The 26,105-nt window shown below is 37.9% G+C and overlaps 1 protein-coding gene and 1 non-coding gene across 4 annotated transcripts in view; one reads left to right on the forward strand and one right to left on the reverse strand.

Moving 5' to 3' along the window:
- Nucleotides 1-1,463: 1,463 nt before the first annotated feature.
- Nucleotides 1,464-1,545, reverse strand: trnas-gcu (transfer RNA serine (anticodon GCU)). The gene has a single exon. It is a non-coding gene; the product is annotated as a tRNA-Ser (tRNA).
- Nucleotides 1,546-25,558: 24,013 nt separating this feature from the next.
- The window catches only part of LOC108278929 (ceramide transfer protein), a 42,545-nt gene continuing 41,998 nt past the window's right edge, over nt 25,559-26,105 (forward strand). For 2 of the 3 annotated variants that reach the window (XM_017492696.3, XM_017492697.3), the window contains exon 1: nt 25,561-25,933. In XM_017492696.3, the coding sequence (XP_017348185.1) occupies nt 25,706-25,933 (228 nt within the window). In that variant the 5' untranslated portion in view covers nt 25,561-25,705. Of the gene's footprint in view, nt 25,934-26,105 lie in introns of all 3 variants that reach the window. The other variant, XM_053687730.1, reaches the window with a different exon arrangement.

Here is a 26,105-nt window from a genome sequence, read left to right on the forward strand (position 1 = left end):
GAAAGCACGGGGAGAACATGCAAACTCCACACACAGGCAGCGTGTGTGAAGCAAACATGCTAACCACATGCTAAGCCACCGTGCGACCGTGAGCCTGCATGTGTGTGTGTGTGTGTGTGCATATATGACAGAGAAATGCAAGAACACTGACTTTGCATGAATTCTTCACTTAAAACCATGAATAGAATCTGACGTACTCTATCATCCTTTCTATTGGTTGTATTTAAACTGGGATCCTAACGTGAAGATCTTTCACACACCGGAGACAACAACTCGTCTGTTCTGACACCAACCTGAGGTGTATACACCTAAAATCACTTGTCTTCTTTGTACCACTTTCTTCTACCCACAAGCGTTAACACAAGTGTATCTGTATGTCAAGAACTGGATAAAAATCACACAAAAATCTCACCTTCATGGCTACACTTGATATTTTTATAGGGATTTAAACACACTCCCGTCGTTGTTGTCATGTGTACGCAGTGTGATCAGATTTCATTTCTCTTGTACAACAAGCAAATACGGTACTCTAGGTAGGTACAGTAGGTAGAGCGTGGGACGTTGGACAGCTGTCAACGGATCCAGAGAAGAGAGTAAATCCAGCGTCTATTTACTTTTCCAGCGCTAACAATGCGCTTATACGAGACGGTCAGACAGAGATGACGACAGCAGATGCAACAGGAGCAACTGGAAATACTACCACCACGAATAGGTCACTATGGATCGCACAATTAATGAGAGAGAGAGAGAGAGAGAGAGAGAGAGAGATAGAGAGAGAGTGTTTAATCACCATCACTTATTCACCATCCAGGTCCAAACTACAGTGCAGAAATATGCATCTCCCATGTTTTTAAATGGAAAAGAGGAAAATATATCCTTCTTTTTCTCCTTTTACACCCATCCATATGTTAATGTATCTACAAAAAGGGAATCTGAAACAATAAACCAAACCATCGACAAAATTTCCTAAGCAGACGTTCCACAGGCCTGATTTGATGAAGAAAGAATGTGCTTTTGCAGCTCAGAATGATACAAAAAAGGTTGGGGTGGAAAAAGAAGGGTACGAGTAAGAACTTGGAAGCATGCTGATATAGGAAAGTAATCAATAACAGAGTGGTGTGATGAAGCAGCGTTACAGTTACCATCCTGATGTTTATTTATTTCCCAATATCAGCAGTTCTTGTGTTTTATTCCTTTTATTCCACAGCAATTTGACAACGGTTACAATTTTTCATTTCTTTATGAAGGACACATTGCACTTTTTTTAAAAATCTGTTTATAGTTACGTTTAGAAGAAGAAGAAGCATGTGACTTTATTAGTCACATATAGAAGAATACAAGAAGAAGCATGTGACTTTATTAGTCACATATACTGTTCATTACAACACCAGGAAATTCTTTTCTTCGCTTATCCCAGCTTGTTAAGAAGAGCGCAGGGTCAGCCATGATAAAACAAGGCTTGTCAACAAGGATGGGATTCAAACCCACACATGCAGAGCATAATGGATTAGCAGTCCATCGCCTTAACCACTCGGCCACCTCGTCGCGATTAATAAACGATTAATGATGAGGAACGTCAACATCCTGAAGACTTTTCTGTGGCAGAAAACCTATCGATTATTACAAAGTGCTGGCACTTTGGACTCCTCAGAGAAAAGCTTTGTGAAATCAGTTTATTTTTAGTCCTACAGGTCTCTGTGTATGTTGTTACTATAGAAACGATAACATAGAACGATAAGCCTTAATAGAAACCTGTGATTTGCCTTGAACTACTGTCAAAGGCGTTGTTATGGAAAACTAATCGACACCGTCGGACTGAACAGAACTGAACGAAAAAAAACATTCTTCCCTCATCTCATATAACATTCTATTTGCTTTGAATTTTTTTATTTTGCACTTCAGTAGTTTTTTTCTTGTAAATAATGGAGAATAAGATGCTCATCAATCTTAGTTTCCAGGTTCACTTCGGTCTTGTCAGTGAACGTTTCTGACTCTCCGTCCATCCTCTGCCCTGCTTATCTGTTGCCTCCATTCATCACTGACTACATTACTGCGGTACAGTATGTTATACGCAAATACAGATAGGCTTTGCTTGGAGCTTTGATTAATGTGGATCAAAACAAACATTAAACATCAGGTGGTGCTTCACTACACACAAGCACATGACTTATTAAACCATCTGAGTTCACTTTCGGTATCTAGAGGCATATTCTACATGACTCATTAGCTTAGAATTGCCAGGGAAAAGGAAGAAAATGTATCTAAGCTGTATAGAAATGGCATCCCATAACGTAAATATATTCGTACTTAATGAAGCTGTCAGATGTTGCAGCACTGCAGATGGGGATGAGCTTTTCAAATGCAGAGGGAAATGGGAAAATACCTCACTCCAGACTTCATTAGGTTCATCTGCATGTCACCGTAGAGGCCGCCATCATGCATGCAGCCGCCATCATGTCACCACGGAGTGTGTGTGTGTGTGTGTGTGTGTGTGTGTGTGTGTGTGTGTGTGTGTGTGTGTGTGTGTGTGTGTGTGTGTGTGTGTGTGTGTGTGTGTGTGTGTGTGAGTGTGAGCTTTAACATCCGCTCAGACATGGCTCATGGTTCCATCCACCTGTATGGGAATATATGAATCATCTATATTAAAAAAAAAAAGAATCGTGAAAATAAATGAATCATCTGTTAAAAAAAGAAGAAGAAAAAGAATTATGCAGAGAAATAAATTAATCATCTGCTACAAAAAGAATCACGTGAAAATAAATGAATCATCTGTAAAAAAAAAAATAAAATAAAAAAAAGATTTTTAATTATTGGTGTAAAAAAAAGTATCACTTGATGAAATAAATTAAACGTCTGTAAAAAAAAATCAAATATGAAACTAAATTAATCAACTGTGGAGAAAAAAGAACCATCTTTTTTCTATTATTGTTGGCAAAAAAAAAGAATCACATGAGGAAATAAATGGATTATCTTTTTTATTATTGGTGGAAAAAAGAATCATGGGGAAATACATTAATTATCTTTTTTATTATTGGTGGAAAAAAAGAATCACATGGGGAAAGAAATTAATTATCTTTTTTATTATCGGTGGAAAAAAGAATCACATGGGGAAAGAAATTAATTATCTTTTTTATTATTGGTGGAAAAAAGAATCACATGGGGAAATAAATGAATCATGTGCAAACCAAAATAATTAGATATGACAATGAATGAATAATCTGTAAAAAATTTGAATCACATGGGAAAACAAATAAATCATCTGTAAAAAAAAAATAAAGAGAGAGAGAATCATGTGAAAACACATCCTTTTTTTAAATGATGGGTAAAAATAAATGAATCATGTGTTAAAGAAAAATAATCACTTGTGAAAATAAATAAAGTATCCTTACAAAACGTTGCAAATAAATGAATTTTTGAATAAATGAATCATTTGTAACATCAAATTAATTTTGAGTAAAAAAAAAGAATAACGTGAAAATAAATGAATCATGTGGAAAATGAGGGGGCAAGATACACACACACACACACACAATACATGTGAAAACGTGTGAAATGTAACACCCAATCTCACACGTGAGTGATGTGATTATTCATATGAGAGGCTCATGTGACTTTTCTGCGAGGGAATATAAACAGACACATCTAGCAAGAAAACAGATGTGTGCATCTGTATGAAAAGTGAACATCCTTTGTAGAAGCTTTTGGTGTTCTTCGTGTGTGGGGGTGTATGGTTGTGTGTGTGTGTGTGTGTGTGTGTGTGTGTGTGTGTGTGTGTGTGTGTGTGTGTGTGTGAGAGAGAGAGAGAGAGAGAGAGAGAGAGAGAGAGAGAGAGAGAGAGAGGGAGAGAGAGAGAGACTGTAACAGCCCCACAGAGACCATTAGAGTGATGCTGTAACTGCAGAGAAAGGATGGAGAAAATAGAAAAGATAAAGGGTTACATTTAGGGAGGGGAGAGGAGAAGGAAAGAGCATGATGATTGAACCATTACGTGAGATTATTCATGAACGAAGAATAGAGAAAGAGGTGCAGATGGAGAAAAGAATTAAACAGAGGAACAGAGAGAGGAAGAGACGGAGAGACGTGTCTAAATGTGAAAAGATGCTCTTTCATAAGCCTTCAGGCAGGTGTGGAGTGTGGATCAGTGAGCAGGACATGACGAAAGAGAAGATGGGAGGATAGAGAGTGGGAGGAGATGAGAGAGAGAGAGAGAGAGAGAGAGAGAGAGAGAGTGAGAGAGAGAGAGAGAGAGAGAGAGAGAGAGAGAGAAAGTGCAGCAGTGTAGCCTGCTGGTGGCTCAGTCCTGTTACCTTGCGAGATTCTGTGATATTTAGAAGTTTGCATTATGCTCTCATGTGATCATCCGGACCAATCAGATACTCCGGATTAAAGTTACTGAAGCAGAAAAGTCACATGACCTCCACATATGATTTGGGGCTGAAATGTTTGTCATGTTTGTTTTCCCTCCCAGATAATTTCCACGTGATTCTTTTTATTTTACACATGATTCATTAATTTTCACACGATTCTTTTACACATGATTAATTAATTTTCACATGTAATTCTTTTACACACGATTCATTTATTTTCACACGTGATTCTTTTACACACGATTCATTTATTTTCGCACGTGATTCTTTTACACACGCTTCATTCATTTTCACGTGATTCTTTTACACATGATTCATTTATTTTTACATGTGATTCTTTTACACACAGTTCATTTATTTTCACATATGATTTTTTACACGATTCATTTATTTTCACGTGATTCTTTTATACACGATTAATTTATTTTCGCATGTGATTCTTTTACACACGATTCATTCATTTTCACATGTGATTCTTTTACACATGATTCATTCATTTTCACACGTGATTCTTTTGCACATGCTTCGTTTACTTCCACAAATGATTCTTTTACAAATGATTCATTTATTTCCACACTGATTCGTATTTTATAAAATACCCCAGACATAACTGATCCAAACAGACTATTTGATCTTTTTTTGTTTGTTTGTTTGTAAAAACATGTATTTAAAATTAGATTGTAAGTAAGTGTGTGAAGATTTGTGCGTTAACATTTTGGGTGAGATAGACTCGCATTGTTTGTTAGTTACATTAGCCTTGTAGCCTGAGTGCTAAATTAAAGAAGCGGACACCAAACAGGCAGGTCTTTGGCTGATCGACTGCATTTGGTGTAGAAGGGAAACATTATGTGATGCCAAAGCATTTCTTAGTTATTTGTTTCTGTCCATGTGCCAGAAAACGAGTTCATGACATACTATTTCCACAATTCCTTTTAATCTTTATGTAGGTTATTTCAGTTAAGTACTACTGCTGACTGTGCACTGAGCAAACACACACCCTGCTAGCACAGAGCACTGGCCTGAGAGGATGGTAAAGCTCACACACACACACACACACACACACGCACACACACACACACACACACACACACAACATGTAAGCTCTTGTTAATGGTGTCACTGATCTCCAGTGCTTTCCGAGTTCTCGTCTTCTGAACGGTCTGACAGAAAAAGGCATTTGGTGTGTGTGTGTGTGTGTTTGTGTGTGTGTGTGTGTGTACAATATACAATATTAAATGTGTGTATACAGTATGTGTACATGTAGTTCTCTGTGTTTTGGTTTTCTGTTGGGACACTCACTGCTCCTGCTGTTTTAGTGAAAACTGTATGACATGTCCATAATCTTTGCCCCAATGACCCTTCACCACTGGGTGGCACCGTATCTCTGGTCACAGCACATCACGGTTGGTCACCTACAGATTGCTCAATTTTCACTGTTCACTTTTTTTTTTTATTTTGTTTTTAAAAAAAAAATGTTTTTAATGCATTAGCTAATTAGCTAAACATTAGCTGAATGATTAGCTAAATATTAGCTAATCTAGGTTTGTCTGAGTTAGCATAATACTTGATAAATAAGTAGATAGATAGATAGATAGATAGATAGATAGATAGATAGATAGATTAATGTCTGGAATCTTCATTTGTGATCAGGTAAAACAAACCAAATAAAAATCATGTCTGGATTGTTCATTTCTGATCAATTCTTTAAAAAATATTTAATTTTGCCCATGAAGACTGGATTATGTTTAAATGTTGGTACTTTTTTACTTTCCCACAAGTAGATTTATTAGGCTATTTAGGCTCTATAGCTCTACATTTTAATTGGTAAAGAATTTAATCCAGGGAACCACTAATTTGCCAAAAGCCTTCTTCTAACTCTAAATCTTAAAAATGTGAGAAAATCCCTATTGGAAAGCATTTCCTTAGACAGTCCTTCCAGGTTTTCTCGATTTTCCAATCGCAGACATTTATAGCAAAATCAAGGAAACGCCGCAATATTCAGATTTTCCGTCGATTTTGGCTGAGACACGTCATGTGATGTCATCACGGCGCACATTCAGCCAAAGCCCTGTTTGATTCACGTGCATCGAACATGAGTACAGAAAAAAAAGGTATCATTTACCAACAAACATCACAATTTCGCCATAGTTTTCCGCAAAAAAACATCAAAAAAAATGATAAATCCACAAGTTGTATCACAAATTTGAAAAAAGCTGCAGCAAAATCAAGCATTTCTGGCCACTACAATCCCCCTCCGTAAAAAAACCTCCAAAGCCGAAGTAGAACCCTTTTTTGGCAGCTGAGAACCCTTAATTATCCAATGAACTCTTAAAGAACTCTCGAATAATCCCTTTTTCTTGGTAAATATTTTCTTATAAATACCTAGAACCTGTCAGGAATTTTAAATGTGCCAAAACTCTAAAGGTACCTGGTGCACTCTGGTTATTTAATGATTTATTGGATAATGAAGGATTCTTAGTCTCCTATAAGGGATCTAACTGGAACCATTTCTGATGGTTTGTTGTTGAGTTCCACACAGAATCTTTAAGGAGATACACAGAGGAACAACAGCTTTTCCGAGCACATACAGATTACCACAGCTCACCTGTGCTAGGTTTTGTAGAAATATTATACATTTTATATTAATTCTATTTAAATGAATACTTTACACTTCTCATTGACTTCAGGTGACCCAAAAACGCCTATCATGTTTTTTTCTGTCTCTCCCTCGCTGTAGTTTTCTCTCACATCCTCTATTGTGTTGCATCAGAATACAAGAATAGCAGGGTGTTGTTGTTTATTTTTAAATAATGCGTGTGTGTGTGTGTATGACTTGTGCTTGCATGTGTATATGTATATACGTGTCTCAATATGGCATGTGGTCCAGGAGCTGCCACTCCGACTAAGACAGGAAAAAAACAATACACAAATGACTTCCTGTGGACATCATCACCTCCCACTTTAGGAAAGTGGACAGGAAGCGATGTGTGTTGAGATTGTGAACGTGTGTAACTCAACGTGTGTGACTCAAACTAAAACACCTCCCTTCTCTACTGAGGTTCCGGACCCTTCTGAGGAACTAAAGGGTTCTGAAATTACCCTGGATGAGAACGAAGTTCCTGTACGAGTTCTTGTTTTGTTATGAATATTAGACACAGAGGACTCTAAGAAGTTGGAGTTTATCTTTTGGCTTATTGATTTATTTATTTATTTTGCACATTTTTACATTTTGAGACACTAGAGGACACTTGCATAAATATTCCCCCCCTTGAACCTTTCCATATTTTGGAGCAGAATTGGATGTAATTGAGATTTGATTATGTGTCATGAACTTATACAAATTACCTCATAACATTGAAGTTGGGGGAAGTTAATGGTAAAAAAAAAAAAAGACCAGGTAAAGAAGGGATTAGCCAGAAAACCAAGACATCAACGTTCCTTGGTCTGAATTAGAACTTTTTCAACCTTGGCATTTGACGGAAACCCAACACTGCTCATCACAAACAGCGAAGCATGGTGGTGGTAGCATGTTAAGCGTTCCAGGTTTATATATACAACCAAACACAACAGCCACTGTATATTTATATAAAATACATTCATTTGACGCATTTGACTCTCCACGTTCCGGTCACGCCACCTCTGATATAGAAGTTATGGTATTACAGTTACTGCATTTGTTTTGGTGGCTGAGAAGCTGAATCATTCTGTGAGCTTGCACTTGACTCATCAGCAACATTCAGTGTAGAAATTTCCTCAAGAAGTTCCAACCCAGGAGCTAAATTTGGTCCTGTGGATACAGGGTGAAAGTTTCTGAGAACGTTTTTCTGTCTAATGCAGTCCCTTAATGATGCTTTTATTCTACATATGCCATTTGTTAACAGCAAATAAGATGATGAGAATGGCAAAACCTTATTTGTGTTTATCATAAGTATAGCCCATGAAGCCTGTTTATGTGCAATCAATGTTACAGAGGGTGTGTGTGATTATTTAGGTATATCATATGATGCTAAACCGGTGGTCATAAGGCTTTTCATACTAGCTATATTGCAAAACATTAGATTAACATCAGATAATGAGGATATTTGACTCAATGGTGACTTTTGTGTTCCAGTTCATACATATTGTCTCAAATCCCATTGTTCTCTCTCTCTCTCTCTCTCTCTCTCTCTCTCTCTCTCTTCCCCTCTTGACATCTCCCTAAGCTCCTGATTATGTGAGTTTTCTTTGGTTTTGACGGTATTCCTGAGCTTACGCTGAGACTTCATTACTCTCTCACTCCCATTAAAGCAAACAGAGCCAGTGAGAGTTAGCGTGATGGCAGCCATCCTTCAAAAACTCTGTGTCCTCGGGGAGGACACACACACGCACACACACACACACACACACACACACTTATAGACACACACATTCACTCAGTGACGCATACTTACACACATACACATGAGCTGTCACTTTCCAGGACAGATGAGGAGCTGATTTCTGGCCCGCAGGATTAGATGTAAAACTCTAATGGGTTCTGGTGCATTAGTGGTGTGTGTCTCCCTCCGAGACTCCAGCCTCTGATTCACTCTGCTGCTTTTTTGTGGCATTCTTTCCCTCAAGCGCTTTAGCTATGGCTCCGTCATATATAACAAAGTGTTATTAAAAAGTGCACGCTCATGTCTACACTCTGTTATTCATTTCTTTCAAAACGTCTCACTGCCTTTCATTCAGTTTACTCTTCTGGGAGTCTCTTTGACATCCAAACTTACCGTGCAAAAAAAAAAGAAAAGAAAAAAAATCCTTTACGCTTTGTTTTGTACTGTACATCTACTTTGCACTCGACGGCGATAACGTAATTATTCCTTACAAATCACCCGCAACACAGCAACTAACTGTATGTGAAATTTGATCAGCTTGTGAAATGATCACGCCGTAAATTAAGACCTTAGGGTCGAATCCCCTCGTGTGCCTTCACTGTGGAGTTATGGGCCTCATAATTATGGACTCATTCTCATTTGGCGTATTTGGGTAGAATCGAGAACACGTCTGCGTATTTTAATCACTCGTGGTACTTGTGTTCTTTAAGACAAAAGTGCATTGGTTCTGCGCAAAACAAAATAAAAATAAACATCACTATCTCATTGTTTCAAGAAAACATCTCGGCATCACGAGAAAAAAACAAAAACAAAAAGCAACAACAAAAAAACAGTATATCGCAATATTACCAGATGAAATATCTAATAATTTGGAGAAAGCATCTCATTATTATGAATAAGTCGTAATGACAGTTTTTTATATGTGAAATCTGCCTTTCAGTTTGAGAGTTATGCGTTGTAAACTATCTTACATAGCCACACATATACATTATATGGAAGTGCGTTTCTGCCATGCAAGAAAAAAAAATCTCCATCCATAACAATAAGAAGATTTTCTAATAAAATAATGAGATGTTTATCTTGTGATAATGTGATGCTTTTCTCATAATAGCGAGTTCTTTTCTAATAATAGCAAAAAAAATATTTTAATCATAACAGGAGTTCTCTAATAATAACAACAAAATGCTTTCCTCATAATAACAAAATACTTGTCTCATAATAATAGATATTTTCTCAATAGTAATAGGATATTTATCTCATAATAACGAGAATCTTATCTCATAATAACAAGATGCTTTCTCATAACAAGATACTTATCTTATAATAACAATATGCTTTCTCATAACAAGATACTTATAATAACAATATGCTTTCTCATAATGACAAGATACTTTCACATAAGATACATATCTCATAATAACAAGGTATTAATCTCATAATAAGATACTTTCTCATAATAACAAGATACTTTCTCATAACAAGATACTTTCTCATAATAACAAGATACTTATCTCATAATAACAAGATACTTATCTCATAATAACAAGATACTTATCTAATAATAACAAAATACTTAACTCATAATAACAAGATACTTTCTCTTAATAACAAGATACTTTCACATAACAATCATCATATCTCATAATAACAAGATGCCTTTAAACAATAACAAGATGCTTTGACATAGTTGCAGATGTTTTCTAACAATAATAAGATTTTCTCATACTAAACCAGTACTTCCTAAAAAACCAAAATGGTTTTCTCAAACAACACAATATTTTTCTTTCGCATGGCAAAAATTTACTTCCACACTTTCAGTCCAGCAGACAAAAAGCAGCGCACAAGAACAAAGAACGCTCGCTCACAAACACCCCATTTTTTGGACGTCAGATCAGTCCTGCTTGGCGAAATGCTGCAGTCCCTGTGCGAGGCTGTACTCATCATTCAACAACAATCCAGTGTGGGTTCGAACTCTGACCACTGAGCTGATCGTGTTTATAGCCTCGGTTAATTAGCAGGCATCGCCTCAGGTGCGTTGATGGATAATCGACCCCAGATGGACTCCGGCGGATTAGCTGTCAGGGAGCCGACTCGGGCGCTGAACCGGCTGATTAATCTGACACTAATTACACTCAAATACATCAAAATAAATGGAGATTGAAGTCTGGTTTGCAAAATATACAAGTTATTTGAGCAAAAAAAAAAAAAAACTTTATTAATTTATTATTATTACAAGTTTTATTCATTAAAAAATGACACGCCAGAATTTTGATCTGTTTACATTTAATGTTGTGGAACATCCACAAAAAGGTTATCTCCTGTTATCACTTATGTTATAGTAGCTATAAAGGGTCCTTCCTTTACATCATTTTTCTCTCTCTTGAAGTTAATAATAATAAGTTAACTGAGAAAACACAAAGTGCAAAACTTACTGAAGGTTACAAAGTGCTGACACTGGAGACTCCTTCTGTTTTTTCTCCTCTCTATCTCTCTCTCTCCCTCTCACACACACACACACACACACACACACACGATACACAGATTTTTCTTGTTTCCCCAAGTAAAGATTAGCTGCTACTCCCCAGACGGAGATTATAATCGGTCATCACACCTCTTTCTTGCTGGATGACAAGCAGGTCTGAGTCTGAACGGTGCCGATGCTCCACAATCAATCATGTCTTTTCTTCTTCGCACGCTCTCTCACAGTTCTTGAATGAATCGATTCTCACTGCTGTCAGCTCACTCAAAAGCACTTTTCCATGCTGCTTGGTTCATCCTGCTGCAATTTCATAGATTTACGTGCATGGTAATTTTGGTTACAGCCAATAACTGCCGTTTCATACGGTGGAGCATTTGTGCTTGCTCAACTCAGTGCTTTATATAGAAGAAAAGGACCTGAGCAGGCCCGGGCTCAATCCTACTGCAAGTATTACTGTATCACGTCTTACTGTAGCAGCAGTTTAACATTAAACAAGCAGGAAACTGACTCGGTGTTTAGTGTAAAGGCCACGTTGCAGCTACTTGGTAAAATGACAAGTTGCATAAGCTCCATTTCTTCTCTTACGTACGTCTCCAAGCCCTCAAGCCACGATTTCAGCAACAGCTCTGACCCAGTATTTGAATTGAGATGTTCTCAAATCGATGCAAATTAGATATGACGCGGTAAAGTGACAAATCCAAACGATCGATTAAATCTTAAACGATTTTTCGGCCCAAGCCTGTGGCTCATGTGGTCCGAAATATGTGATTCTCCGGTTCCCCGCTCCAGTTCCTATTTGCAATTAGTTATTTATTAGTGCTAGCTCTGGTGATTGTATTGTATGCTAGTACAGTTAGCTTGCTTTGCTAAACTAATGTAATCTGCCAGTGAAGCTTGTAGTAGTTTGCTTTATATATATATATATATATATATATATATATATATATATATATATATATATATATATATATATATATATATATATATATATATATACTCACACACAGCTCCTGCTGTTTTTCATTTAGTAAAATAAATAAATAAGTAAATGCTAGGCAGGCCACACCCACAAGAGACAAGGTACATGACTTGACACTTGCTAGTGTGAAGGTAAAGTGAGAGAGAAACTGCTTGGCAATCTGCTGTGATCAACTTCAGGGTGGTAACAGTGGTAGAGAATATCTAGATCAGATTCTATCGTTATGTTGAACTGCTGAGAGACTGAGGAAAAGAAAAAAGCTGGTTATTGATCATGATGTTAAGAGTTTACTGCTCTCTACTGGTGGAGAGGAGACAGAGCTGCTGTAGCTGAAGAGTGTGTGTGTGTGTGTGTGTGTGTGTGTGTGTGTGTGTGTGTGTGTGTGTGTGTGAGAGAGAGAGAGAGAGAGAGATAGAGAAAGAGAGAGAGGTGAGAAAATGTGTGAGTGGAAAGTGACAGACAGTAATATCTCCTTGGTAATGAATTAATACAGTGAAAATTGTGATCCCTCAGATTTGTCACACTGTTATAAAGAAACACTGAGCCTCAATAACGAGAGTTAAGGAGAGATCAATTTTAATTCAGGGTAAATTTCATTTCAGTGTCTCTCCATTGGGCTGTAAGGCATAATCTCATCCGGCTTTATGGCAAAGCTCATTTGAGGACACTTTGCAGAGGACGAACGGCCAGACGTCCTAATCCTTTCTTTAATGCTTTTCTTTTCCCCCAGATTGCTGCAGATAATTTATGTTTGGTCTAACCTAGTGCTATGCTGTGACCAAATATGGAAAGTGGAACACGAAAAGGGTCAGTCAGCATACATCGTGTGAAGAGTCAGCAGGGACGTAGTTACTGTAGGTTAAACAGTAAATCTTCCTGGCAAGCCATTCACCAGATTTAATATGAACACGATGTGATTAAAAACCACTCAGCAAAGAGTGAGTTCATGAGAACAAGAACAAATTTGGAAAGTGGAACACGAAAAGGGTCAGTCAGCATGCAGAGTATGTGAAGGGTCAGAATGGACAGAATAGGCATGACAGTGACCAGATTTAATATGAACACGATTTAACGAAAATAAATAAATTAATGAACCACTCAGCAAAGAGTGAGTTCATGAGAACAAGACCAAATTTGGAAAGTGGAACACGAAAAGGGTCAATCAGCATACAGAATATATAGGGTAAACAGGGACAGGATCAGAATCAGTAAGCAAATCTCCAGATTTAATATGAACACAATGTAATACGAACCAATCAACAGAGAGTGAGTTAATATGAACAGGATCAAATGTGGAAAGTGGAACATGAAAAGGGTCAATTAACATACAGAACACGATGGGGTCAAAAGGGAAAGAATCGTAATCAGCAAGCCAATCATTGGATTTAAATTGAACATGATAATAATAATAATAATAATAATAATAATAATAATAATAATAATAATAAACAATCAACAGAGAGTGAGTTAATATGAACAGGACCAAATATGGAAAGTGGAACACGAAAAAGGTCAATTAACATACAGAATATGAACAGTCATAATCAGCACGCCAATCTCTGGATTTAAAATGACCATGATATGATAATAATAATAACAACCAACCAATCAACAGAGAGTATGCTAATTAGAACAGTATCAAATATGGATAGTGGAACACGAAAAAGGTCAATTAACATACAGGATATGTTTAGTCAACGGGGACAGAATCGTAATCAGTAAGCCAGTCTCTGGATTTAAAATGAACTTGATATAATAATGATAATAATAATAATAATAATAATAATAATAATAATAATAATAATAATAATAAACAATCAATAAAGAGTATGTTCTTTAGAACAAGACCAATTATGGGTCAGAAGGTGACTAAATTCGAAAAGAATAGAATCAGGTTCATAATCCTGTCTGTTTTTTTTTTCTTTACAACCAATATTAATAGGATTTAGAAACTTAGACTTCAATGTAGAATTATTGTACATTTACTATTTAGTTCCTGTGTGTATGGAGGGTGTGTTTACATCTGTATTCTATAGAGTGTGTGCTCAGGTTTGTTTCAGCTGAGTCACGGTTCCCAGCTCAGCAGAACCTTGGCTCTCATTACATTCCTGCTTCTCTGGCTTTCTACAACAGGCTGCCAAACTCCTGAAGGTTGCTAATAAAACACACCGAATATAAATGTGTGTGTGTGTGTGTGTGTGTGTGTGTGTGTGTGTGTGTGTGTCAGTGTTACTGATTACAGCTCCCACAAAGGATATGAAGCATTCCCTATCTTCTCCTCTCCTCTCTCTGTATTGCTGACTGTTATCTAACAGGAAAAAGGGGGAAATGCTGAGCTCGGAGTTGAGTGGAAGCTAGGAGGGGAACGGCAGCTGAGAAATGACCACATCCTTTCACTTTCTGACCCTAATGTCAAAGCTGCAAGATGGAGATCTAGTCAGAAGGACTATCTGAGGATCATGTTCGCACACATCCACACACTTTTTCACATATAGAGGGAATTTAAAGTGGTTAAAACAAAAACCAGTCACTCAGGTCAGTCCGAGTTTTCATTTTTATTAAATGTTCCCATCGGAGCGTGCCAATACCTGGGGCAGGAGGTTGTGCAAGGCGCTAGAGTGAAGGCAAAAAGAACAGAAATCAAAACATACACACACACAAGCCAAAATAACATTAAATCCACCTAGACTTTCTAAAACCTGTCTTGAACTTAGCATTGATACTGATTTTCTGTTATACCAGAGCTGGTTAAATGCTAGAGATTTGTATTCTTCGGGCATTTAAGGTTCAAAATTCTTTGATGTATCCGACAGCTTCTGTTTCAAATTCATGCATGGATTTGAAAGCTTCCACGTTGGTCCTGGCAACTCGTATTGACTTTAATGATGTCAGTGTTCTGGATTAGATCAACATCTGTTACACCTAGCTGTGCCAAACACACACACACACACACACACACACACACACACACACACACACACACACACACACACACACACACACACACACACATCTTTCAAGCTGTCATAATGTGCATGTCAGAAATAGTCAGAAAAGGCCAAATGGACCCAGTGAAATGTTTTGGACGCATTAAAGAGGATTAAAGAGGAAGTCTTTTTTGAGCAAGGTTTTGATGAGGTTTTTTTGTGATTGTCGTAGGCAAAAATGTTTGATGTTACCGCGGCTTTTTTCAATATTTACAATGCAAATTTTGCAACATATTTTCTGCTTTATTTACGTAAAACTACTTGAATCGGCGAAATCGCAATTGAAAGAAATTGTTATGCGCGGTCTTTCATAATGATGTTTGTTGGTAAACGAGACCTTCTAGCTGTACTCATGTTCGACGCACGTGACTCGAACAGGGTTTTGGCTGAATGCGCATTGTTCCGCCATCGCGTATGTACAGTATATACAGGGTTTTATCCACCAGAGGCTGCCTGCTGCTTGTCTATTTGATTTAAAAGCTAGAGCAGTGGTGGCAGACATACGAGAGCCTGACGACTGGGACTGGCCTGAAAAGTGTCCCAATCTAATCCACCGAATTAATTTTAAATCAGTGCTCTGAATCATAATCATCTTGTGGACTGTATCTAAAACTAGAGAGCTGGTCTGTGCACAGCTGGCCTGAACTGGTGGGATTTGCTAATGGTAAATAAAAAAGTCAGCTAGCAATAAAGCACTTGCTTATATCTTATGATGACAGCTAATTACACAAGTAACTCATATTTAATTTGATTTCATATAAAGAAAAGGTTGCACACACAACTTAAAGGAGGCAGGACATGTTTTTATTTTATTATCTCCCCTGAGGTGTAATTATAATATTATATTAAATTTATTTTAAATTGCACAAAAAAACACAAAAAAACACCCACTGCTATGATAACAGCTTATCAACGCCCCCTGCAATAACACATGCAGAACTGTGTTCAGCGACTGCACGCCAGTGGGCGGGGCCAATAATGCGATGATGATGACTGCTGCATAGAGTAAGTCGTATGCGACCCATGAGCCGTTTTTGGAGCATGGTTAAATAAATGCTCTTTTTGTACTGAGGAGGACGATTTAAGCTATGAAACTTGCAAGACGTTTTAATGGTACAATGACATCTTGTATGTCAAAAGATCAAGGAAAATTTGAGTTCTCATCTCTCTCACTGGGTTGCTCTTGCATTGGCATTAAACCTGAATTTTTTGATTGCTTGAACCGTTTAACATGAATTTTTTATTATTAACACGAGCTTGTTTTTTTGAGCCTAAATGTTCACATAGGTGAATTCAGAACCAATATATTCAAATAACTTACAACTTACACTGAATTCTGTCATTTTTTCAGCATTAAAAAATTGAGATTCTGCTAACTTTAATTTCACTCCATATGGGTAGGTGTATCTCCTGGAATTTAAGGCGAGGTCTGGGGTGCGGGGGCTACCTACCTATGTTCTCCAGTAGGGGGCAAGCACACACACACACACACACACACACACACACACACACTCACTAGATGGTGTATTCCCGCATGAGGGAATGTTTAGGGTGGGGTAGGAATTCCTTGTGACTAACTTGGACGGATGATTCACTGAACTCGGAAAGCAGTGTGGGAATACACCCGCATGCATACAGAAATTACAGAGCAATGTAATCATACATAAGAGTATTGTACTGAATCCCATGAACCCCCCCCCCCCCCACACACACACACACACACACAAAAGCACGCACAGATATCACACGTACCTATCATGTGGATTTGATATACTGTGATCAGACATATTACGTTATATTATTAATATAGTAATTCTTTGTAAGTATGTGTGTGTGTGTGTGGTGGGGGTGAGCATGTTTTAATATCTTGGTATGAATGAAATGTCCCCCAAAGGATAGGAATATCTGAGAGTTTTGAGCTTGTGGGAACATTTGGCTGGTCCCCATAAGGAAACGCCACATCACACACACACACACACACACACACACACACACACACACACACACACACACACACACACACAACCACACTCTGGTGGAAGTCATGGCTTGTGGTGGGACGGCTCCTTAATGTCGGTTTCAGTAGATAAACTTTTCACATATACGCTCCTCTGTTCAGTGCAAACATTCCTCTGTGCACGGTGTATATTGTAGTTTGAGGCCAAAGAAAATAACCAAATCACACTAATAATCCAAAAAATGTGCAAATAAAAAGGAAAAAAATGCAGCCCTTCCTCAGTGTGTGACTTATCAAGCCCCTGGGTTTCAGAAACATTTGTTACCCTTCACCGACTCCATGGCAACATTATCTGGTTGTATTGTTTGCTACCTGATCGTGATGGTTTTGTTCACTGGTGTGTGTTATTGTGTAATGTGCTATCTGATATACTGTACATTACCCAGGAGGAGACTGTGAGAGCTCCAGCTAGTCTTAAACTGTGTCACTGTCACAATCCCACAGATTAGATTTAACCTCTGTGGTAATCTGCTCCACCTGAGCCAGTGACGCTGTGCTCACAACCGTTAATCCTTCATGCTTCGTGTGATAGGAGGGACTCAAAATATTCACCTAACTCACTTTCCATGCAAGACTTAGGATTCTGGGGATTAATAGAATTAATATTTGAACTTTCTTTGGTTGTCTTTGTCTATAACATGTTCTACCACAGTACTGAATTCTCCAACCTGATTAGTTTGTTTTAGATCAAGGACTTCTTGAAGAACTAGACTTCCCAAATATTCCAGAAAAAAAAGCCGAAAAATCCTGAATTCTCCAACCTGATTAGTTTGGTTTATATTAATGCTCTTGTTCTAATAAGTTATTGTTTTATTAGTAGCAGCTCACATTTGGACTGAGAAACACTCAAATGACCTCCAGAATAACCTCCCGAAGAACCAGTGTCCCCAAATATCCTGGGAGAAAAAACAAACTAACTAAAAATTCAATGAACCTCCAAAAGAACCAGTACTCCCAACTGTGCTGGAAAAAGACCCTAACAATTCAAAGAACCTCCAGGAGATCCAGAGTCACAAATACCCTGAAAAATAATCCTAAAAATTCAAAGGTCCTCCAGAGGAACCAGAAATCCCAACTATGCAGGAAAAAGACACTAACAATTCAAAGAACTTCCAGAAGATCCAGAATTCCCACATATCCTGGGGAAAAATCAAAGGACTTCTAGAAGAACCAGAGTTCCCAAATACCCTGAAAAAAAATTCTAACGACTTCCAAAAGAACCCCCAAATATCCTGAAAGAAACCCTTAAAATATAGTAGCCCTCCAGAAGAACTAGAGATCCCAAATATTCCAGAAAAAAACATACAAATCCAAAGTACTTCTAGAAGAACTAGAGTATCCCATATGTTCTGGAAAAAGCACCAGTGTCCACAAATATCCTGGGGGGGGGGGACAAACAAGAAATTCAAGGAACCTCCACGCGATCCAGCGTTCCCACATATCCTGGGGGAAAAAAATCCCCAGGATACACACACACACACACACACACACATATATATATATATATATATATATATATATATATATATATATATATATATCCCCAACCCCTAACTCTAACCCAAAGACTTCTGGAAGAACTAGAAAAAATTCAAAAGATCTCCAAAAGAACCCAGAATTCCCGCATATCCTGGGAAAAAAAAAAACCCTGAAAAATTCAAAGGATCTCCAGAACCCAGAAATCTCCAGGAAACAAACAGAAAATTTATAAACCAGTGAATAATAATCTATAAAACAGTGTTCAGTGTATCACTGAGGTCTGCACAGTTGGCCAGTTATCAAATATACATACTAAACTATCAGTGAATCATATGTTCTGTAGAAACTGATCACAGAATAATTATCTTTCTTTTAGCAGGAATGCTATATTGGCAATATAACTGCTGAAACAGCATGCAAGGACATCTTATATATGTCAGAATGTGCTAGAATCAGCTCTAGTCTATTGCAGCAGATTTTCTACCAAGCCTTAACACAGTATATAGTATCTCACCAAAGTGAGTACACCCCTCACATTTGTGTAAATATTTGATTATATCTTTTCATGTGACAGCACTGAAGAAATGACACTTTGCTACAATGTAAAGTAGTGAGTGTATAGCTTGTGTAACAGGCTGCGATGACACCAAATTTAACACACCTGCTCCCCATTCACACCTGAGACCTTGTAACACTAACAAGTCACGTGACTAATTGGGCCCAATTTGGTCATTTTCACTTAGGGGTGTACTCACTTTTGCTTCCAGCGGTTTAGACATTAATGGCTGTGTGTTGAGTGATTTTGAGGGGACAGCAAATTTACACTGTTCCACAAGCTGTACACTCACTACTTTACATTGTAGCAAAGTGTCATTTCTTCAGTGTTGTCACATGAAAAGATATCATCAAATATTTACAAAAATGTGAGGGGTGTACTCACTTTTGTGAGATACTGTATCAGTTGTGACCAATGGTGTCAAAACCTTCATGAACTCGTTAACACGAAACCTGAATTGTGTGTTCTCGTTTTGTCACTTTGATCATGGTGTTAGTCTTGAACTCGTTGTACTGACGAGCACAATGGATCCACTCACCTCTCAGCTACAGAAGCTGCACACACAGCAATCAGAACAATGGCTCGCTGTTTGCTAAATGTATATATTGATTATTCAGCATGGAGGCTAACAACAAACTCTCAAACTACTTGATCGTACAAGGAGCCTGGCAGCTTGAAAACAAATAACACAAACGCAATCTTTTAAGTATCTACCCAAAAATGGCTACCATTTAAAACTAATTTTACATTCAGGAAGGGTATTTTTTAAATACTATTCAAACTATGTACAGTATTGCTACTATATTAAATATATATATTATTATTACTGTACATAATCTCTATTTGCACCTGAGTAAAAATAGCCACAAGGTATAGCTATTTTTCATGATTAAACACCAAGAGGTGACAAGTAATTATTTACTTCTCTAACATATTTACATAGCTAACATATTTGACTAGTAGCTATCCAAATTCAAGAACTAGCAAGGTAGATAATGCTAGTCTCACTATTATGCTGTGTATTTTGACACATTAGCTAATCTCACTAACAAACCAACTAACATTATGTGGGCTATTATAGTTTTATTAGTGATGCCATTATCAAACTATGCTAGCAAACAGGTAAACTCTGTAATGCTAACCCTTGTTATGAAAACCAAGCCAGCTAGCAAGATTTAGTGTGTGATCAAGAAATACAAAGCTACACACTGGGAATTAATCACCACTAAACAAGGTGAAAATAGAGTACATTATTATTATTATTATTATTATTATTATTATTATTATTATTATTATTATTATTAATTTCACTAGGATTATTACTGTCATCCTGTGCCTCATTATCTCCGTAAGTGTTTTATGTATGTGGTAGCATCTCTTAGGTATTAACCAGAGAAGAGAAACACGCTGACTCTAATGCAAAAGCATTAGCTTCGAAAGCCAGGATTTCTCTAATCTGAAGCGTTAGCAGAAAAGGAGTCAGTCTTCTGGGCTAATGGAGGTCTTGTGATCTCTTTCCTGGATCTTATGACGACACAGAGGATGTCTTGAGGGCCAAACCCATGACGCGACCACAGGGCAAGGCGTAGAAGGGTTTAGAGGCAGGAGATGACACAGCCCAGGAGTAGTAGAAGGAAAGAAAGAGGAAGCAAAAGCTCTCGAAAAAAAGCTCCTATTTCATCATAAATGAAAGTATTACAAATCCTGTTCTGATAGGCATTGTTTGTAAAAATGTCTCTCACATCACACACTCATGTCAGAGACATCATTTGGCTCAGTAATACCATTTGTACATCCATCCATCATCTACCGCTTACTCCTTCTTCACGGTCACAGGGAAACCTGGAGCCAATTCCAGGGAGCATCGGGCACAAGGCGGGGTACAACCTGGACAGGGTGCCAGTCCATCACAGGGCACAATCACATACACACTCCAGACACTTTAGACACACCAATCAGCCAACCATGCATGTCTTTGGACTGGGGGAAGAAACCGGAGTACTCGGAGGAAATCCCCGCAGCACGGGGTAGCAACATGCAAACTCCGCACACATATGGCCCTGGCAGGAATCGAACCCCGGACCCTGGACCCTTAGTGCTAACCACTAAGCCACCGTGCGCCCTGACCCTTTGCACATTGATAATTATTTTAAAAATATATATAAGCCTGTATGTCGAATAAATTAAATATTTATACAAGCCAAATTTAAATTACATTTTGATCAGAATTACTTCTACATTACAATTTTGTGATTTGGATTCAAAATGGTGCTATGACTACATTGGACTATGGGCTATGTTTGTCCATTTTTTAGAAATAACATCGGGCCATACACTAACAGAACCGCATAAACATAAAATTTTAATCTGTTTTGAAACACCAAACAACTCAGAGCCTGTGTGATATGATTTGGTAGCTTGTATGATGCTAAACTGGTAGCTATCAGCTTTGCTCATTTATTTATGTATGTATTTATAGCTACAATAGCCTCATAGCTCCAGTGCAAAACTGAAGAAATTTGCAAGCAATAGAAAAAAATGCATTATGGGAATGCTGTATAAATTTTGTTTTTCGGCCAAATTGTTCCTTTAATCGATGTTCATTTGTTTTGACACTGCTATTTCACTTATATTATCTGAGGAATCTCCAGGAATGATTAGAAATGCACTAACCAAGGGTGTCAAACATCCGGTATGAGGCCAGATTTTAATCCAGCCCACTAAATGAAATTAGAATTTGTGTTTTAAATAGATATTGCCAATTGCAACTTTATTTATTTATTTATTTATTTAGTACATTTCAGAAAATGCTTATAAAACAACCCAGGAGTTGTTGATCACTAAACAACTGGATACTGGATGAAGTGTAATATGGCTCATTACCTAAAATGATTTGGCAAATATGGTTGACCTGTATAGCTGTAAGGCTATATTAGCAATGCTCAAACTTTGTCTTGAATGCTTAGTGTAGTCCTGTCACTGGTTATGTGTGCGTCAGAATTAGCTGCATGGCTAGATCTAACAGAATTGAATCAGAATCCATATACACGTGGTTGAAAGATAGAGAGCAAAAGAGAGAGAGAGAGAGAGAGAGAGAGAGAGAGAGAGAGAGAGAGAGAGAGAGAGACAGAGAGTGTAGGGAGGACCAAATCATAAAGATATGAAAGTATTGTATGTAAACGAGATTCTCTAGGTGTTATAGTGACGGATGTAAAACAAACAAGATATTTAGGATTTACCCTGTGTGGTTTGTCAAACTCAACTCTGAAACTACAAATGCGGTCGACCCACAATTCTTGAGTAACGCTCAAAGGTTGACTCACGCTAGAGCGTGTGTGTTTGTGTAATCCTGCTGTGTGTTGTCAAGATGGTTGCTATGCTCCTGACTAATTCAAGCGCCTGACACACTAAATGAAATGTCAAATCTACTAGCCACTAGTCTTCCTGAGTCTCAACGTGACTATGGTTGTTTTTGTGTGTGTGTGTGTGTGTGTGTGTGTGTGTGTGTGTGTGTGTGTGTGTGTGTGACAACAAAAGCTAGTTTTCAAAACACCGCTTAGCTCCATTAGGAAAGTGCGTTGGCAGAGCATTAGGTTGTGTTTGTAAAAACAGCCTTTTTTATTTCAGGTGTAAGTTTGAATGTACGAGGTGAAACACCTCAGATGGGAAAATTTGACTGTTCTGTTAAATGTTTTAAGGATAATTAGTGTCATCACTAGTCTGGCTCTGTGCTACATAGCTTCATGTGCAGCATTGACAGATTGACCACCTAACTGGTCAAATTTTAACCACACTGAGATGGAAATGGGCTTCACATGGTAGATATAATTTGGTTAATAAGTTGCTGCTCATTTATTGTGAATGGGTGGGTTTTAAACTATGTTTGATTGATACTAATCTGGCAACCTTGTTTATAGAGCTCAGTCTCTCTGTATTACATTATTTGCTGACTGCATCCTATCATTCATCCATCCATTCATCTATACACTCATACATCTACCCATGTATTCTTTGGTTCTTCACAGCCATCCATTCATTTATTTATCCATCACCCATCCATCCAAGCATCTATTTATGTATTCTTTTATCCACCCAACCATAAACATACTACTTTTCCACCCATTTGTTCACCTACTCACTCATTTATCCATCCATCCATTTATAAATTTACCCATATATTCTCCCATTTTTCCCAGCCACCCATTTAACCATTTATTCATCCATCTAGGCATCAATCCACCCCTTCCATCCAAGCATCTACATGTATGTATTCATTTATTCACTGAGCATGCACAAATGACATTTAACTTCATCTGTCCATCCATCTGTTCAACTACTCACTCATTTATCCATCCATCCACTCATGTATTCATCCATTCATGCATCCATTTGTCAATTTGTCCAACTATTCGCCCACTATTTATGTTATTCTTTTATCCACCCAACAATAAACTTACTACTTTTCCATCCATCTGTTCAACTACTAACTCATTTATTCATCCATCCATTCGTTAATCCATCCCATCCGTTTCAGCCAAACAAACAGTAACTACCTTTCAATCTACCTGTCCATCCATCTGTTCGACTACTCACTCATTTATCCATCCATCCATACATACATCCAACATTCAACCATCCCCTTTCATTAATTCATCCGAATGGAATAGGTCAAATCCATTGCATCCATCCAATACAATCCATACATTCGTTTGTTCATCCATACCTTCACTCTGTCATCCATCCTCTGTCCTTCTAACCACTGACTCAATTGTATATTTATACAACTATCGATAAATGTCTATCTATCTATCTACCTATCTATCTATCTATCTATCTATCTATCTATTCATTCATCATTCTGTCCACTCATCTGTCTATCTTTCATCCTTTCATCCATCTGTCTGATCATGCACTCATTTATTAATTGACTTAATGTCTATCCTACCAACCAACCAGCCAGCCCCTTCTTTATCCTGTGTTGTTTGTTCATTCATCCATTCTGCAGGTTTTTTCCACCACTGGTCTCTGGTGTACAGTGATGACACAGGAACGGAAACAGTTTTCAGGCCGCTTTTTGCACTAACACACTTTTTAGTTCTTTGTGCTTCACAGCATCTATGACAACAACAACAAAAAAAAAACCAATGGTGTGGTTTTGTGGTGTTAAAAGACAAAAATCTGTTTCCTGTTAATGCTAGCTGTATGTAACCAAACCTGGCACAACAGATTAGAGTTACAGCTTAAAATTGATTTTTATTTTTATTAGTTTGAAGCTGAACTTCAAAAAGCAGAGCATTTTCTTTCACTTATTATTTGACATGTGGAGAGTTGCAAGACCTTTAACCACAAGACCACCAGAAAGTTAGATACCACATTATATTTCTTTGTTTATCTTCAGTCTGAATGTGGCTTAAAGATTCGCTTGTTGAGAGCAGAGAGAATGATGTTTTCTAGTATGTATACATATACATACGTACTAGGAGTTCTGGTATATACAGTCCACTATACAGTATTTTCCAGTGGTATATTGTATATTTTACATGAACCCCAATATAATTGTGGCACATTCGCTTATGACTGCAATCCAAATATTCGAATGTCTCATATCAGTGTTAAAAATGAAACACCCAGAACTGTATACGGTAACATAACGAAGACGAATTGTATGTTGATACATAAAATTATGGAGGGAACATCGGACGGCATGGCATCGGGATGTAACGACGTGTGCCGTTAATCGATCTATGTTCTATAACATGTAAAACGGGAACATGAAAGGAATATTCTAAAAGCAACTCATGTAAACACCTTAATCAGAATATTGTCACTCAGAATAAGGTCAATAATTAAGATTAGTGCTGGCCATGTAAACATAGTCTATAACGCACTTCAATAATGCGACTACAAATAGAAATACTCCACACATCTTAATTCGATTTGTGTTTACTTCGAGTATGACTTTAGCCGGATTAAGTTAATCAGAAATCACTGTTTACACGGTAGTTCTTAATCAGCCTCCAATCTGATCTACGTCACATCCAAGATGGCGGCGTCTGTTTAGTTCTTTCAAAGCATCGTTTCAAAGGATTCGGAAACAATCTTTTTTGCTATTTGTGTCAATTTTCGATCACTAGGTTGGCCGTGAACGTCTAAACAAATATTAGACGTGTGAGTGTAAGGGCAGAGTGAAGTTTATAGACATTTTTAGCGAATGTTTTACAGAAGAAAGCATAACAGCAACCTGGCAAGAGATGAGACACGAGAACACGCGCGTGCGCGAGAGAGAGGTGTTGACGTTTAAGGGAAAGTGGGCGGGGTTTGTCGTGAGTCACTCCCCCTAAAGCTTCCTTCTTTGAGCTGGGTGGTAAATGAAGCTGCACTAAAGCGATAGACGGATCATTTATTTCAGCGCTCAGAAAGCTAGCCAGGTAGCTAGCTACACTCTCATGAAACCAACACGTTTGGTCTCCAGGTGGATTTTGGATGCGAAGTCGGTACACCGGCGCACACACCACGGCTCACACTCGCTCGACCGAACCCCTTTCGGCTGATCTCTCCGCTGCTGTCCGAATGAGCTCCAGTCCGCTTTCCAACGGCAAGCAGATGTCGGACAACCAGAGCTGGAACTCGTCGGGCTCTGAGGAGGATCTGGAGACGGATCCCGGACCTCACGGCGGCGGGGTGGCGGAATTCAGCGGCGTGCTCAGCAAGGTAAATTAAAATGGGGACGGGAGTCGGAAAAATCTGGAAAGAACAAACCGAAGTCGTGTGTGTTTACAACCTGGTTGGAGCTGGGTCTCAAATCTCATACTAGTGTACTAAATAGTATGTCAGAAAATACTCCACACATTGCTTCTAACTCTTATTACAATTTTAGTACTAT

Source organism: Ictalurus punctatus, chromosome 18 (genome assembly GCF_001660625.3).
Source record: "Ictalurus punctatus breed USDA103 chromosome 18, Coco_2.0, whole genome shotgun sequence".
Lineage (NCBI taxonomy): Eukaryota > Metazoa > Chordata > Actinopteri > Siluriformes > Ictaluridae > Ictalurus > Ictalurus punctatus.